Source organism: Sinocyclocheilus anshuiensis, unplaced genomic scaffold, assembly GCF_001515605.1.
Source record: "Sinocyclocheilus anshuiensis isolate Anshui unplaced genomic scaffold, SAMN03320099.WGS_v1.1 scaffold217, whole genome shotgun sequence".
Lineage (NCBI taxonomy): Eukaryota > Metazoa > Chordata > Actinopteri > Cypriniformes > Cyprinidae > Sinocyclocheilus > Sinocyclocheilus anshuiensis.
The window spans coordinates 506177-518911 of NW_015536538.1; the positions used below are offsets into that span (position 1 = coordinate 506177).

General features: G+C 39.8%; 1 protein-coding gene across 3 annotated transcripts in view; it reads left to right on the forward strand.

Moving 5' to 3' along the window:
- Positions 1-12735, forward strand: part of LOC107696073 (CUGBP Elav-like family member 5) — a 176810-nt gene that overhangs the window by 161222 nt on the left and 2853 nt on the right. For 2 of the 3 annotated variants that reach the window (XM_016496225.1, XM_016496247.1), the window contains 4 exons: positions 5377-5586; positions 7272-7364; positions 8405-8548; positions 11916-12087. In XM_016496225.1, coding sequence (XP_016351711.1) covers positions 5377-5586; positions 7272-7364; positions 8405-8548; positions 11916-12043 — 575 coding nt within the window. In that variant the 3' untranslated portion in view covers positions 12044-12087. The remainder of the gene's footprint in view (positions 1-5376; positions 5587-7271; positions 7365-8404; positions 8549-11915; positions 12088-12735) is intronic. The other variant, XM_016496236.1, reaches the window with a different exon arrangement.

The following is a 12735-nucleotide window of genomic DNA, read 5'->3' on the forward strand; positions in this document are numbered from 1 at the left end:
CTGGATGTGAACCACATCTCAATGATGCGTTTCAGATGGAGACCGCCCCAAAAACACACACACAGCTGCAGGCTCACACTCCTGTAGCAGACGCTTAAAGACGGGGATACAGGATAGTCCACAGGGTCCCGCTTGAAAGCAAGCTCCTGAATTTGAGAAGCATTTTAAAATCCATCCGCTGGTCAGGATTTTGACTGCAGAAATGTTCAAAGTGCACTGTAAATGTTCAGAACAAACCATTTTTGTCTATATTTAGGAGAAAACTAGCATGTAGTTGAGCTCTGAGCTGACACACATGTACAGAACTAATAGTCCGGTTTTGATTTCATAGGCTCTTTAATTAGATATACATGCAGCTCCCCAAAAGGCACATGGATTTGATTCGGCCGCATTGCGATTGGCTTGAGCCTCCTGTAATTGCACGCCGTTTGAAATGCCAGGCCTCTGACTGACAAGCGTAATCATCTGGAGCTCGAGCGATCTGTGCCACACAGAACAGATGCTTTCATCTGCGCACACGATGACCTTTAGTCTGGGTGCTGTTCTGGGCTCAGCGTTTGCCTTTCATATCAAACTAATGACGTGACCAGCAGGATGTTGTTCTGAGACCAGTGCACTCTGATGCTTTGTGCAAATCTGTCCGGGGGTCACTTCCCCTCCAACAAGCAGCTACTGATCACATTTAACTGCCACCCTTCTCCTTTTACTTTGATTTATTTATTAGATGTTTTAAATCTTTGCATTATATATATATATATATATATATGTGTGTGTGTGTGTGTGTGTGTGTGTGTGTGTGTGTGTGTGTTTGTGTGTGATTAGGAGAAACAGAGAGTATCTTGGAGTCTGTGGAACAGACAGTAGTAGACATGGCAGCCTAATTTATCATGGCTCCATGGGACCCACAAAGCACAAAGCACCGCAAAAGACACAAAAGCTCTCCTGGGCCCGTGCTGTCCCCCACACTTTAGCACAGTGATTCCTGCTCCATAAAGAGTAAATATTTGGCTACAGCTGTGATGTGACTTTCTGCAACAGTAAATGCAAATCCACTCATTACCTGTTTAGCTCGCAGTCAAGAGCTGTACATACACAATACCCTGAGCGACTTCAAGTTTTGTAGGGCAAGATTTCACAGCTTCTGTTTTTTTCCTCTAGTCTTGCGACTAAAGCAGACTTTTGACTGTCAGCATAAAATGTGGTCCTATTTTCTGGCCAAGAACAGCACATTCCTTTTCAGAATTTTTAACCAGAATGACTTTGAAAATTAAAGGGATACTCCACCCCAAAATGAAAATGTTGTCATTAATCACTTACCCCCATGTCGTTCCAAAGCCGTAAAAGCATCGTTCGTCTTCAGAACACAACTTTTTGTACACGAAGAAAAGAAAAATAACGACTTTATTCAACAATTCGTCTCCTCTGTGTCTCTCTGCATCACCGTAGCGCCATTTTGGAGAATATCCGCTGAATGCAAGCAGCGTACGCTCTTCTGTGTCAGCCGCGACACAAGGATACGTTTTCTACGTGTATTTACGCTTTGATTTGAACGAAAACAGTGCATCCGTGCAGCGCGGCTGACACAGAATAGCGTACGCTGCTTGCGTTCAGCAGATATTCTCCAAAATGGTGCTACGGTGATGTGGAGAGACACAGAGGAGACGAATTGTTGAATAAAGTCGTTATTTTTCTTTTCTTCGCGTTTGGAACGACATGGGGGTAAGTGATTAATGACAAAAATGTTAATTTTGGGGTGGAGTATCCCTTTAAGGTGCTCAATTATTGTTGAGCTTTTGTCTAGGTGTTGTCGTTAATCATAAAAGTATATTTCACCCAAAAACGAAATCTGGCATCATTTATTCACCCTCAATGCTGTTCCAAACCTGTATGACTGACTTTCTTCAGTGGAACACAGAATGGCTTTGTTTCTTTGACCATATGGTGGAAGTCATTGCTTCTTTAGCACATTCGTTTTTACAGTATGGAAAAAAGCAGCCATTCTTCAAAATATCTTCTTTTATATTCCACACAAGAAGTAAAGTCATTTAGGTTTTGTAATAACATGAAGATGACAGTGTTGTTATTGTTAACTAAAACTAAACTAAAATAAATAAATTAATTAATTAAAAATTAAATTAAAAATAAAATAAAAATATAAAATAAAATAAAACATAAATAACTGAAATACCTAAATTGGGTTTGAGTTTATTACAAAATAAATCAAATAAATAAAAATAAGAAATACTAAAACTCGCTGGGAAAAAAAACTAATACAAATTACAAAAAATCATGTTACAAAGTTACTAAAGCTAAAATTAAAATCAAAACAAAAAATATTAAAATAAACGCTAATTTAAAATATGAATAAATACTGTAATAGTATATAACTGACACTGCAAGTCAGTAAAAATGTACTTTTTTTTTAAATAGATTTTTCACTGATGTTTTTATTCATTATGCATTTATCCCAGGACATTTTCTATAGAATTTTTATTTCTGTGTAAAATAAGAAATAATTTTCATTTTTATTTTCTGTTTTTTTAGCATGCACTGATTGTGTGTTTGAAGCATAAATTAGCACATTGTGTGTGTAAAGACCCTCAAATGAATCTGTCTAGACCTGCTGGTTGAATTCCATGTTGTCCGTAAATGTAAAAGAGCAGCTCTTCCCTCAGCAGTCTGATTTAGCTCAGTATTTCACTGAGCGTGTGAATTCACGTTTAAACGCTGTCAGGTGTTTGAGAGACGCTCTGTGTTATTAACACTCTCTGACTCACAGTCACACTTATATTTCTCTCTACTCTTGTTTCCTTTTCTCAATCCTGCTGGAAAATCCAGTTAAAACTAGTTTAAGGTGAGAACTATGTAGCAGCTATGTAGTCTCTTATGCTCACCGAGTCTGCATTTATTTGATCAAAAACATTTTGAAATATTATTACAGTTTGTTCTCTATTTAAATATATTGTAAAATATAATTTATTCCTGTGATGTAAATCTGAATTTCCAGCATCATCACTCCAGTCTAGAGTGATCCTTCAGAAATCATTCTAATATGCTGATTTTAACATTTATTATTATTATCAATGTTGTGCTGCTTTATATTGTTGTGTAATATATTTTTTCTGGAATCTTTGACTAATAGAAAGTTCTCAAGTACAGCATTTATTTGAAATAGAACATTATAAATGTCTTTACTGTCCCTTTTGAGGGCCCTTAACCAAGATGGTCTATGAGTTTAACCAGGTCCAGACAGCTGAGCTACTCAATGACTTAAACCAGTTTGGACTAGTAGAAACCATCTACTATGCTACAGAATCCATCTACCATCTTAAGCTGGATTTTCCAGCAGTGAACAGGAGTGTTACACAAGACCGGACAGCACAGAAACACACAATGTGTTTGATTTGACTCTTTCATTCAACTGTAGATCAGACATTAAAGAGTGCAGTTCTCAGAGAGAGCAGCAGACACCCTTCAAAGTCGACAAAACACACTGTGCACTACACAAAGACAGCAGGCAGGAGAGATGATGATATTTCTCTGGCTCTCTCAGGTGTTTGTATTTCTCTGCTATTTCATCATGAGCGCTGTTTATCCTATTTGAAACTTTTTTGTGGTATAAATCGACTCCCATATTCCTTGTATGCAAAGCTCATATTCTACATAACATCTAACATGCAGTGTTTCTTTTTAACAAAACGGTTCATTATCTGGTGAATTATTGTTTTTTCCTGTGCAGTGTGCGTATGTTGGATTGTGTTTGCCCCTCTTCTAGGAATAACTAAGCTGTTTTTCTAACCACCTGCTCTTCTACAGTTTGATTGACAGTAAAGTTGAAGCGTGTTGATCTGTCCAACATTAGATACAGCCAGCAGCGCATCAGACATGTACATAATCACGCTTCTGCATCAAACCGTACACAGCTGCTGTACGTAAACATTTATGAGGCTTCGCTTTGTTTTGAGACCTAAGTGCTTTTAAAGTTAGATTTTTTAATAATTCTGAAAGACATTTCTTCTACTCACCAAGGCTGCATTTATTTGACTAAAAATAGAGTAAAAACAGTAATATTATTCTAATTTAAAATAACTGGTTTCTATTGTAATATAGTGTAAAATGTAATTTATTCCTGTGATGCAAAGCTGAATTTTCAGCATCATTACTCCAGTCTTCAGTGTCACATGATGCTTCAGAAAGCATTCTAATATGCTGATTTGCTACTCAAGAAACATTTCTGATTATTATCAATGTTAAAAATGATTCTTGAAATAGAAAATATAAATATTTTCAAATTTTCTGAGCTGATTTGGGGGTAAAAATTAAAATATGTGATATGGATGTAAACATGGTACAAACACACTGCAAAAAAAGATTGTCTAGTATTTTTGTCTAGTTTTCTATGACAAATATCTGAACATTCTTGAATCAAGATACATTTACTTGAGAAGCAAAATGACTTGTTTTCAAAAAGAAAAAAAATACTTGCAAATGGGGTAAGAAAATAACAAGAAACATTTTGTTTTCCCTTTGAATTAAAGGGTTAGTTCACCCAAAAATGAAAATGAGCTTGTGTTTTACTTAACTTTAAGTTGATTTTTCTAATGCTACTGATAGATTTTTTTTTTTAAAACACCAAATATTTACCAGTTTTTCAGAAAACAAGGCTTAATATCTTAAGTCATTTTACTTCTAAAGTACATGCATCTTGATTTAATGTTTAGATTTTTGTACTGGAATACAAGACAAAAATACTAAGTAAGAAACGCAAATTTCCAGTGCAAAGCTGAGAGTACACCACCTTTATTAGTAGTTGAAAGCATTGTAAATATAACCAAAATATTAATGTCAACATTAAACATGGGGATGTGTAGAATTTGGAGTTTAATTCCATGGACATCTGTAGAGTTATCTGCAGATCCAGGAATGCACAGTTATTAATTATTTGATTAAATTCAGCACCTTACGTAACGAAACAAAATGAAACAAATCAGCATCTATAATACTGATTCATTTCACAGGAAGTGGCTTAGTTTGTTTACAGGAAAGCATCACATGTATTGCAAACTAAAATGTTTTTCTGAGTGCAGTTCACTTAGAATTCAGAATGAACACACAGGCGTGTGGAAACCCCAGATCATAGCTGAATTTGCCCTGCAGGCATAAACTGGTTACATCCACAGTGTGCTGAATCGATATCAGCTGTCAGCACATTCTGACGTAGAATCAATTGGGCTGTAGAATCGATGCGGAGAATTGAGTCGAAACAGCACAATATCATTAAAACGCCAGTAATTAAAAGGGATTCCAGCTTGTGAAGTTCAGTGTCGACATGACGCTGGTCTCAGATTGGTGATTTCTGTGTCCGTCTCACCGCAGGTTTGAGCTCTCCGCCGGCTAATCTGGCCTCCTCTGCCATGCCGAGCATCATGACTCCCATTGTTAACGGATTCAGCGGAATCCCTCACCAAGCCAACGGTCATCAGGTAGAGGCGGTGTACACCAACGGCCTGCAGCCGTACTCCACCCAGAGCCCCACCGCAGCCGACACGCTCCAGCAGGCCTTCATGGGCGTCCAGCAATACACAGGTACACACACTCTAGTGGAGAGCTCAGTTAGGTTTGCTTTGAGTCTCAGTATTTCTTCTAAAATTCCTTTGGACACAAAAGTTGTCATCTAGCAAGAGTGTAGAGCTGTGAAATAAATTTGAATCCGTGCACAGAGAACTCATCTGAAACTCTAAAGGAGATACGGTTTCTTCTAGACAATGCTGAAATTAAATGGAGAGAAAAAATTAGATGTTCTCAGATGTTTAATATCTGAAATACCTCAATTGTTTCTTTTAGACAACAATGAGATTAAATGGAGAACAAATTTGCTTAAGTCTCCTGCTTCTCAGATGTTTCTCTTAAGAAAAAGACTCCAATAATCTAAAACAGTTTCTAATGAGATCTCAAAAATGTAGTCTTTTTCTCAAGAGAAACATCTGAGAAGCAGGAGACTTCAGCAAAATTCTCAGTTTGTTCTCAATTTAATCTCTTTGTTGTCTAGGAGAAGCAATTGAGGTATTTGAGATATTTCAATTTTAGAAAAATGAGCACAGTTTGAGACACTGATGAGATCTCATCTGAAACTCTAGAGGAGATACGGTTTCTTCTAAACAATGCTGAGATTAAATGGAGAGAAAAACTGTGACTTTTGCTTGCATTTCCTGCTTCTCAGATGTTTAATATCTGAAATACCTCAATTGTTTCTCCTAGACAACAATGAGATTAAATGGAGAACAAATTTGCTTAAATCTCCTGCTTCTCAGATGTTTTTCCTAAGAAAAAGACTCCAATAATCTAAAACAGTTTCTAATGAGATCTCAAAAATGTAGTCTTTTTCTCAAGAGAAACATCTGAGAAGCAGGAGACTTCAGCAAAATTCTCAATTTAATCTCTTTGTTGTCTAGGAGAAGCAATTGAGGTATTTGAGATATTTCAATTTTAGAAAAATGAGCACAGTTTGAGACACTGATGAGATCTCATCTGAAACTCTAGAGGAGATACGTTTGAGATTACTGGGGTATTTTTCTCAGGAGAAACATCTTAGAGGCAGGAAACTCTCAGTTTGTTCTCCATTTAATCTAATATGACGTATTTGAGATTAAAATTTTAGAAATGCTGTTTAATATATAATGTATTTTTGCAAAATGAGCATAGTTGAGACATTGTTGAGATCTCGTCTGAAACTAGAGGAGTCATGTGAGATTACTGGAGTCTTTCTCTTTTAGGACAGAAACATTTGAGAAGCAGGAGACTTAAACAAAATTATTTTTAAAAAAAATCCATTTAATTTCAGTATTGTCTAGAAGAATCCAGAGATGCTTGAGATATCACATTTGTATCTTTCCCAACCTGAGCTGAGATGTTAAAGAGATCTCATTTGTGATTTTTCATTCAGTGCAGTCGATATTTTCACAAATGTCACTGTCACAGAAAAATAACTTTCCTCATGGAGTGTTATTGCTGGTAGGTGACTTTGCTGTGATTGAAACCTCAGGTTGTATTTTAATTTTCTGGATATTACAGCTATCGTACGGACGCCTAGAGATCTGTCATTTTAAATCAGTTTGATATATGATGAACGTGCTTTCAGATTTCATTGCACTGTGATCCTGTCATATTTCATTAGCATATAAAGGTCAACCTTCGTCTTGTCCTTATTCTTGCCTCATCTGTACCTCTCTCTCTCTCTCTCATGTATGCATATATTATGCATATATCTGCAGCCATATATCCTGCCACAACACTGACTCCTATAGGTCAGACACTGCCACAGCCTGCTCAAATCATCCAGCAACAGCAGCAGCAGCAGCGGGAAGGTGAGTGACAGAAATCACAGCTTTCATTTCTCTCACTAATCACTGTCTTTCACAGTCTCTGGCGTACGGGCATCCCTACAGCCCCTCGTGCTGTTATGAGCCAATGAAATTCAGATTAGATAGTCCTATTTCAAGGTATCCAAGGCTCGACTGCTTCCCTGTGAAGATTTTACTACTGAGTTCCATTTTAGAATCTTCAGTTTCAATTACATCAGATGTCAGATGTTTCCTGATTGGTCCACGTCATTTGAACTTTTTGAATGGCACAAATCATACAACATTAAAAGAAAATATCCAAGTGGAGCACAAAAATGCAAAATAAAGACTATAATGCTATCAGTGCTAATGTTATGATTTATTTGATTGTGTTGCCTATGTAAATTAAATATTTTCTTATTGATATATATTTTATGGAAGCCCTTTTCTGCGGAGAAAAAAAAATACAAATGGTAAATGAGACTTTTTACCTCAAAATTCGGACTTTTTTTCTCACGATTCAGCAGAACAGAGAAAAAAGTTTTAATTTTTTTTTTTATTAGTCAGAATAGCAAGATATTAAGTCAGAAATGCAAGATATAAAGTCAGAATAGCAAGATATTTATGCAGAGATGCGAGATATAAACTCGGAATTCTGGGAAGAAAAGTTGGAATTGTGAGTTAAAAAGTTGCAATTACCTTTTGTGAGATGTAAACAGAATTCAGAAGAAAAAAGTCAGAATTGCAAGATAGAAGCTCAGAATTACTAGAAAAAAGTCAGAATTCTGAGTTTATATCTCACAATTCTGCTTTTTTTCTTCTGAATTCTGAGAAAAAAAAGTCAGAAATGTGGGATTGTTTTTTACTTTTTTCATTTTTTTTTTTTATTCCTTGATGGAAACAAGTTTCTATTATAATTCACTGTTGCACTAAATAAATAATAAATCTTGGAGCTAAGTCTTATGTTTCCATCATGTTTCATTTGTGTTTTCATAATTTTCATAAAGTCTAAAAATACATGTTCATGTCTGCGACAGCCTATTAAAAATGCATGTCTGTTTCAGGTCCCGAGGGCTGCAACTTGTTTATCTATCACCTGCCACAGGAGTTTGGTGATAACGAGCTAATGCAGATGTTTCTTCCATTCGGATCTGTCATCTCGTCAAAGGTGTTCATGGACCGAGCCACCAATCAGAGCAAATGTTTCGGTCAGACTTGCCTCCCTGCTTTCAACCAATTCTATATCTACATATGCGTGCATCTCTGTAATCAGTTATATATATATATATATATATATATACACTACTGTTCAAAAGTTTGGGGTCAAGGATACATTAGCCTGATCAAAAGTGACAATATAGGCTTGACTATAATGAGTGTAGTGAGCAGAAGAGACTTTTTTATAAAACATCTTACTGACCCTAAACTTTTTAACAGTACATCTCTATATCTATAAAGATAGATCGATAGATAGATAGATAGATAGATAGATACTGTTTGTATGTATACCTCTATGTATATAATATATTTTTATTTATATTTATATATTTGTATTTGTGTATGTGTGTGTGTGTGTGTGTGTGTGTGTGTGAGGGAGAGCGGAATATAGGTATATATGTCAATATAGGAACAATATATAGTTCCCTATCTGTCGGTCACTACGAGTTATGTCGTGACGACATTAGGGGATTCACTTAGGGTCACAGTGAGAGCTTCTCCGCTAGGCATGTCCCCGCGGACCTCTCACTCCTCCCGCAGCGAATGTCCCGTGCGGCTCCTGAGTGATTCTGCTGACCCGGGCTCGTGACGGTCCTAGCATTTCATTCGGTGCGCTGCCGGAGGATCGGATGTCGATCGCGGCATCGGGGGATGGGCTATCGTCCTCTGAGGATGAAGATTCGGCGGAGCTGCCCCCCTCGGGTGTTGTCACCACCGCCGAATCGGACCCGGAGCTGATGGCCATGCTTGCCCATGCAGCAGTGAGCATTGGGCTGGAGGTGAACACACCACCCAGTCCCGAGCCCTCGCGGCTGGATGATTGGTTTCTCGGGGCGGGGCAGGGCATGGCTCACAACCGCGTCCTGCACCGATGCCTTTTTTCCCGGAGGTGCATGAGGAGCTGATGAAGTCGTGAACGGCTCCTTTTTCGGCCTGAAGCCTCTCGTCTGCCTCCTCCGTCCTCACTACCCCCGCCGTCAAGGGGGTACGTTGACATTCCCCAGGTGGAGAGAGCGGTTGCGGTGCACCTGTGCCCGCAAAACGCCACCACTTGGAGGAATCATCCTCGTCTCCCGTCCAAAACCTGTAAGCTGACGGCGGCTCTCGCCACCAAAGTTTACAGTGCTGCGGGACAAGCCGCCTCTGCCCTGCATGCCATGGCTATCCTTCAGGTCCACCAAGCCAAGGCACTAAAACAAATGCACGAGGGTAGTACCGACCCGGGGTTGATGCAGAAGCTGCGCTCGGCGACTGACTTCGCCCACTGGGCGACGAAAGTCACGGTGCGGTCCCTCGGAAAGGCAATGTCCACGTTAGTGGCCCAAGAGCGCCATCTCTGGCTCAACCTTGCTGAGATGAGAGAAGGTTGGCCCACTGGATAGTGGGGGTGAGGGCTCACTCCACACGGAATGTTGCCTCCTCCTATGCGCTGGCGCACGGCACCTCTCTGTCAGTCATCTGTAAAGCTGTGGGTTGGGCGACACCGAACACTTTCGTGAGATTTTACAGTCTCCGCGTTGAGCCGGTTTCTTTCTGTGTGTTGGATAGCAGGTAAGTGGCGGGAAGAGCTGGCCAGTGTCACGCTTTCTGCGCCATTCCCCCTCACCCGGGGATGCGAGTACCTTTTCCTCCTCCAGTAAGTTCCCCGGTCAGCAAACCCTGGCTAAGTATCCTCCAGCACCCCCGGCAGTCAGACTGAGCGGAGCAGTCTGATGCCAGGCCCAGTATCGGTGTTAGCTTGCCCGGGTTTTCAGTCAGCCCCTTTACTGGGCTAGGTGTCCATATGGTTTGATTCCCTGCGGGCAATCCCATATGTATATTCTTACATGGTAAGGTTTCCCTCTCTGTGAACCCATGTCTTCCCTTTGACAGACCACTCTGTCAGTCTCTGCTGGCAGCCGTTCCTCCCTACTCCTAGGTAGGACCTGCCTCAGAGACCCATTCCATATGTAGTACTGCCCCAGGCCTGGGTCAGTCCATATCAGTGTCTCCACATGATACCTCCCTACGGGCAGGATGTGGTCTCCGTAGCACCCTTCTCCGGAAGGCTCACTTCCCCTTCATTACTGCCAAGCTGTAAATAACAAACAGAAAAAGACGTGAAGCACCTTTTATGAAGGACAAATTCCCTTCTCTTAAAAAACCTTTTCTGTCATAGGAACAGCGGCTTGGCTATCTCCAGCAGCAATGTACTAACCTTTTGGTACCTGCGGGCGCTAAGGTCAGCGAATTGCGCTGGGGCGTTGGGAAGGTTACGATCTTTGCGTAGCATTTGTCTGACACGCGGCTGCTTGTCAACATTTGCAGCGCTACAGGGTTGTGACGGGGTTTAGGTTGTCGTGCTTTCCATGGACCCCCTATGTCGTCACGACATAACTCGTAGTGACCGACAGATAGGGAACGTCTCTGTTACGTACGTAACCCTCGTTCCCTGATGGAGGGAACGGAGACGTTATGTCTCCATGCCACAATCTCGAACCATTGCTGGCTGCCAGGGACAAGTTCTCGGCTCCTCAGCACAAAACCTGAAGAGTGGATGCACCTGTCGCCTATTTATACCCGTATGCACAGGGAGTAGCTCAGGTATGCAAAATCCACTAGCCAAATTTAATTGGGGTTTTCTCTTATAGTCAGAGAGGATTGGGGCTCCCAGGTGAACCCCCTATGTCGTCACGACATAACGTCTCCGTTACATCCATCAGGGCACGAGGGTTACGTACGTAACCGAGACGTTCCCTATATTATTGTTTTGTTGGCACACAGAGTTCTGATTATTAAAACATAACAAATACAAGCTTCCCGTATAAACATATATCATTCTAACATTGTCACTTAAAGCATGCATTAGTTTTCAGTTCCTGACATGTTACCAGCCAATTGGCAATTGACCCATTTTATTTGCATGCCAAAGACAATTTTAACATGCATTCAGTGTTTGCCAAATGTTAATTTTGGACCCAGGGTGCCATGCAGGCCGTGATGTGCCACAGCCCAGATGTTTGTGTGTGTGTGTGTGTGTGTGTGAGACTGTAGTGAGTTTAATAAAGGTTTATTGGTCTCCTCCCTGACCCCAAAAGCCTTGCCTGTCTGGAATCACTTATATTTATATTCATTCTCTTCACACTACACAGGCAGCTCTCTGGAACACGATCCCTGCGCAGAAATCTCTCCCTCTGGCTCCCATTAGTTTAATTTGATTCAGTCCTCTCAGTCTATTTGTTTCCTTGAGGATTTGTTGTCCATTTCCTTCCACATGAATTAAAAATGAGTAAATTTGGATGTGTGTGGCCGTTATACTGCAGGGACTGTAAGATACGCACACATGAACAGCAGATTCGGTTTCTCTCTCGTCTGCAGGCTTTGTGAGCTTCGATAACCCCGCCAGTGCTCAGGCTGCCATCCAGGCCATGAACGGCTTCCAGATCGGCATGAAACGCTTGAAAGTGCAGCTGAAACGGCCGAAGGACGCCAGCCGTCCATACTGACCACAGCCAGGGATGCATACGTGCACTCTCAGCCATTAGGAGAGGTAGGCATGCGCATCAGAAAGTCAATATTTTAATAAAGCCAGAGCTATCTATCATAATGTACTGCAGGCTTATGTAAAGTGTTTGGCTTTCTTGACTCACTCATGATGCCTAATTTAATTGATGTCTGTGTAGAATATATCATCTCTCTATTGCAGTTATTAAGTTACGATGATCTAAATAGGCCTACAATAAAAATCATACCATAATGTCTGTTATGCAAATACTTTGGCTTTGGAAGACCGCATTAATAGTGATTATTTTGTGACTTTTACTCTAAAAACAAGTGGAAAGCCCGGTTTGAGTTGCTTTTGTTCACTTACAAACTTTTTAATGTTCTGCTAATTTTGAAAAGCATGGCGTAAAGATTAAGTACAATTTACAATTCTGTAATATTATTAGTTTATTTACTGCAATTATCTGCAAGCAGACCAGGCCTTATTGTTTCCTTTCAAACAGTATACTCTTTGTCAACACAATATTGTATGCCAAGTATAAACAGGTATTTATCTTTTCTAATCTATAAATGTAAATAATAATTGTAATTTATATAATATTTTGATGTCTGATTTTACTAGTATTTTTTGTCAACAACAACTAATTTAGTTTATATATATATATATATATATATATATATGTGTGTGTGTGTG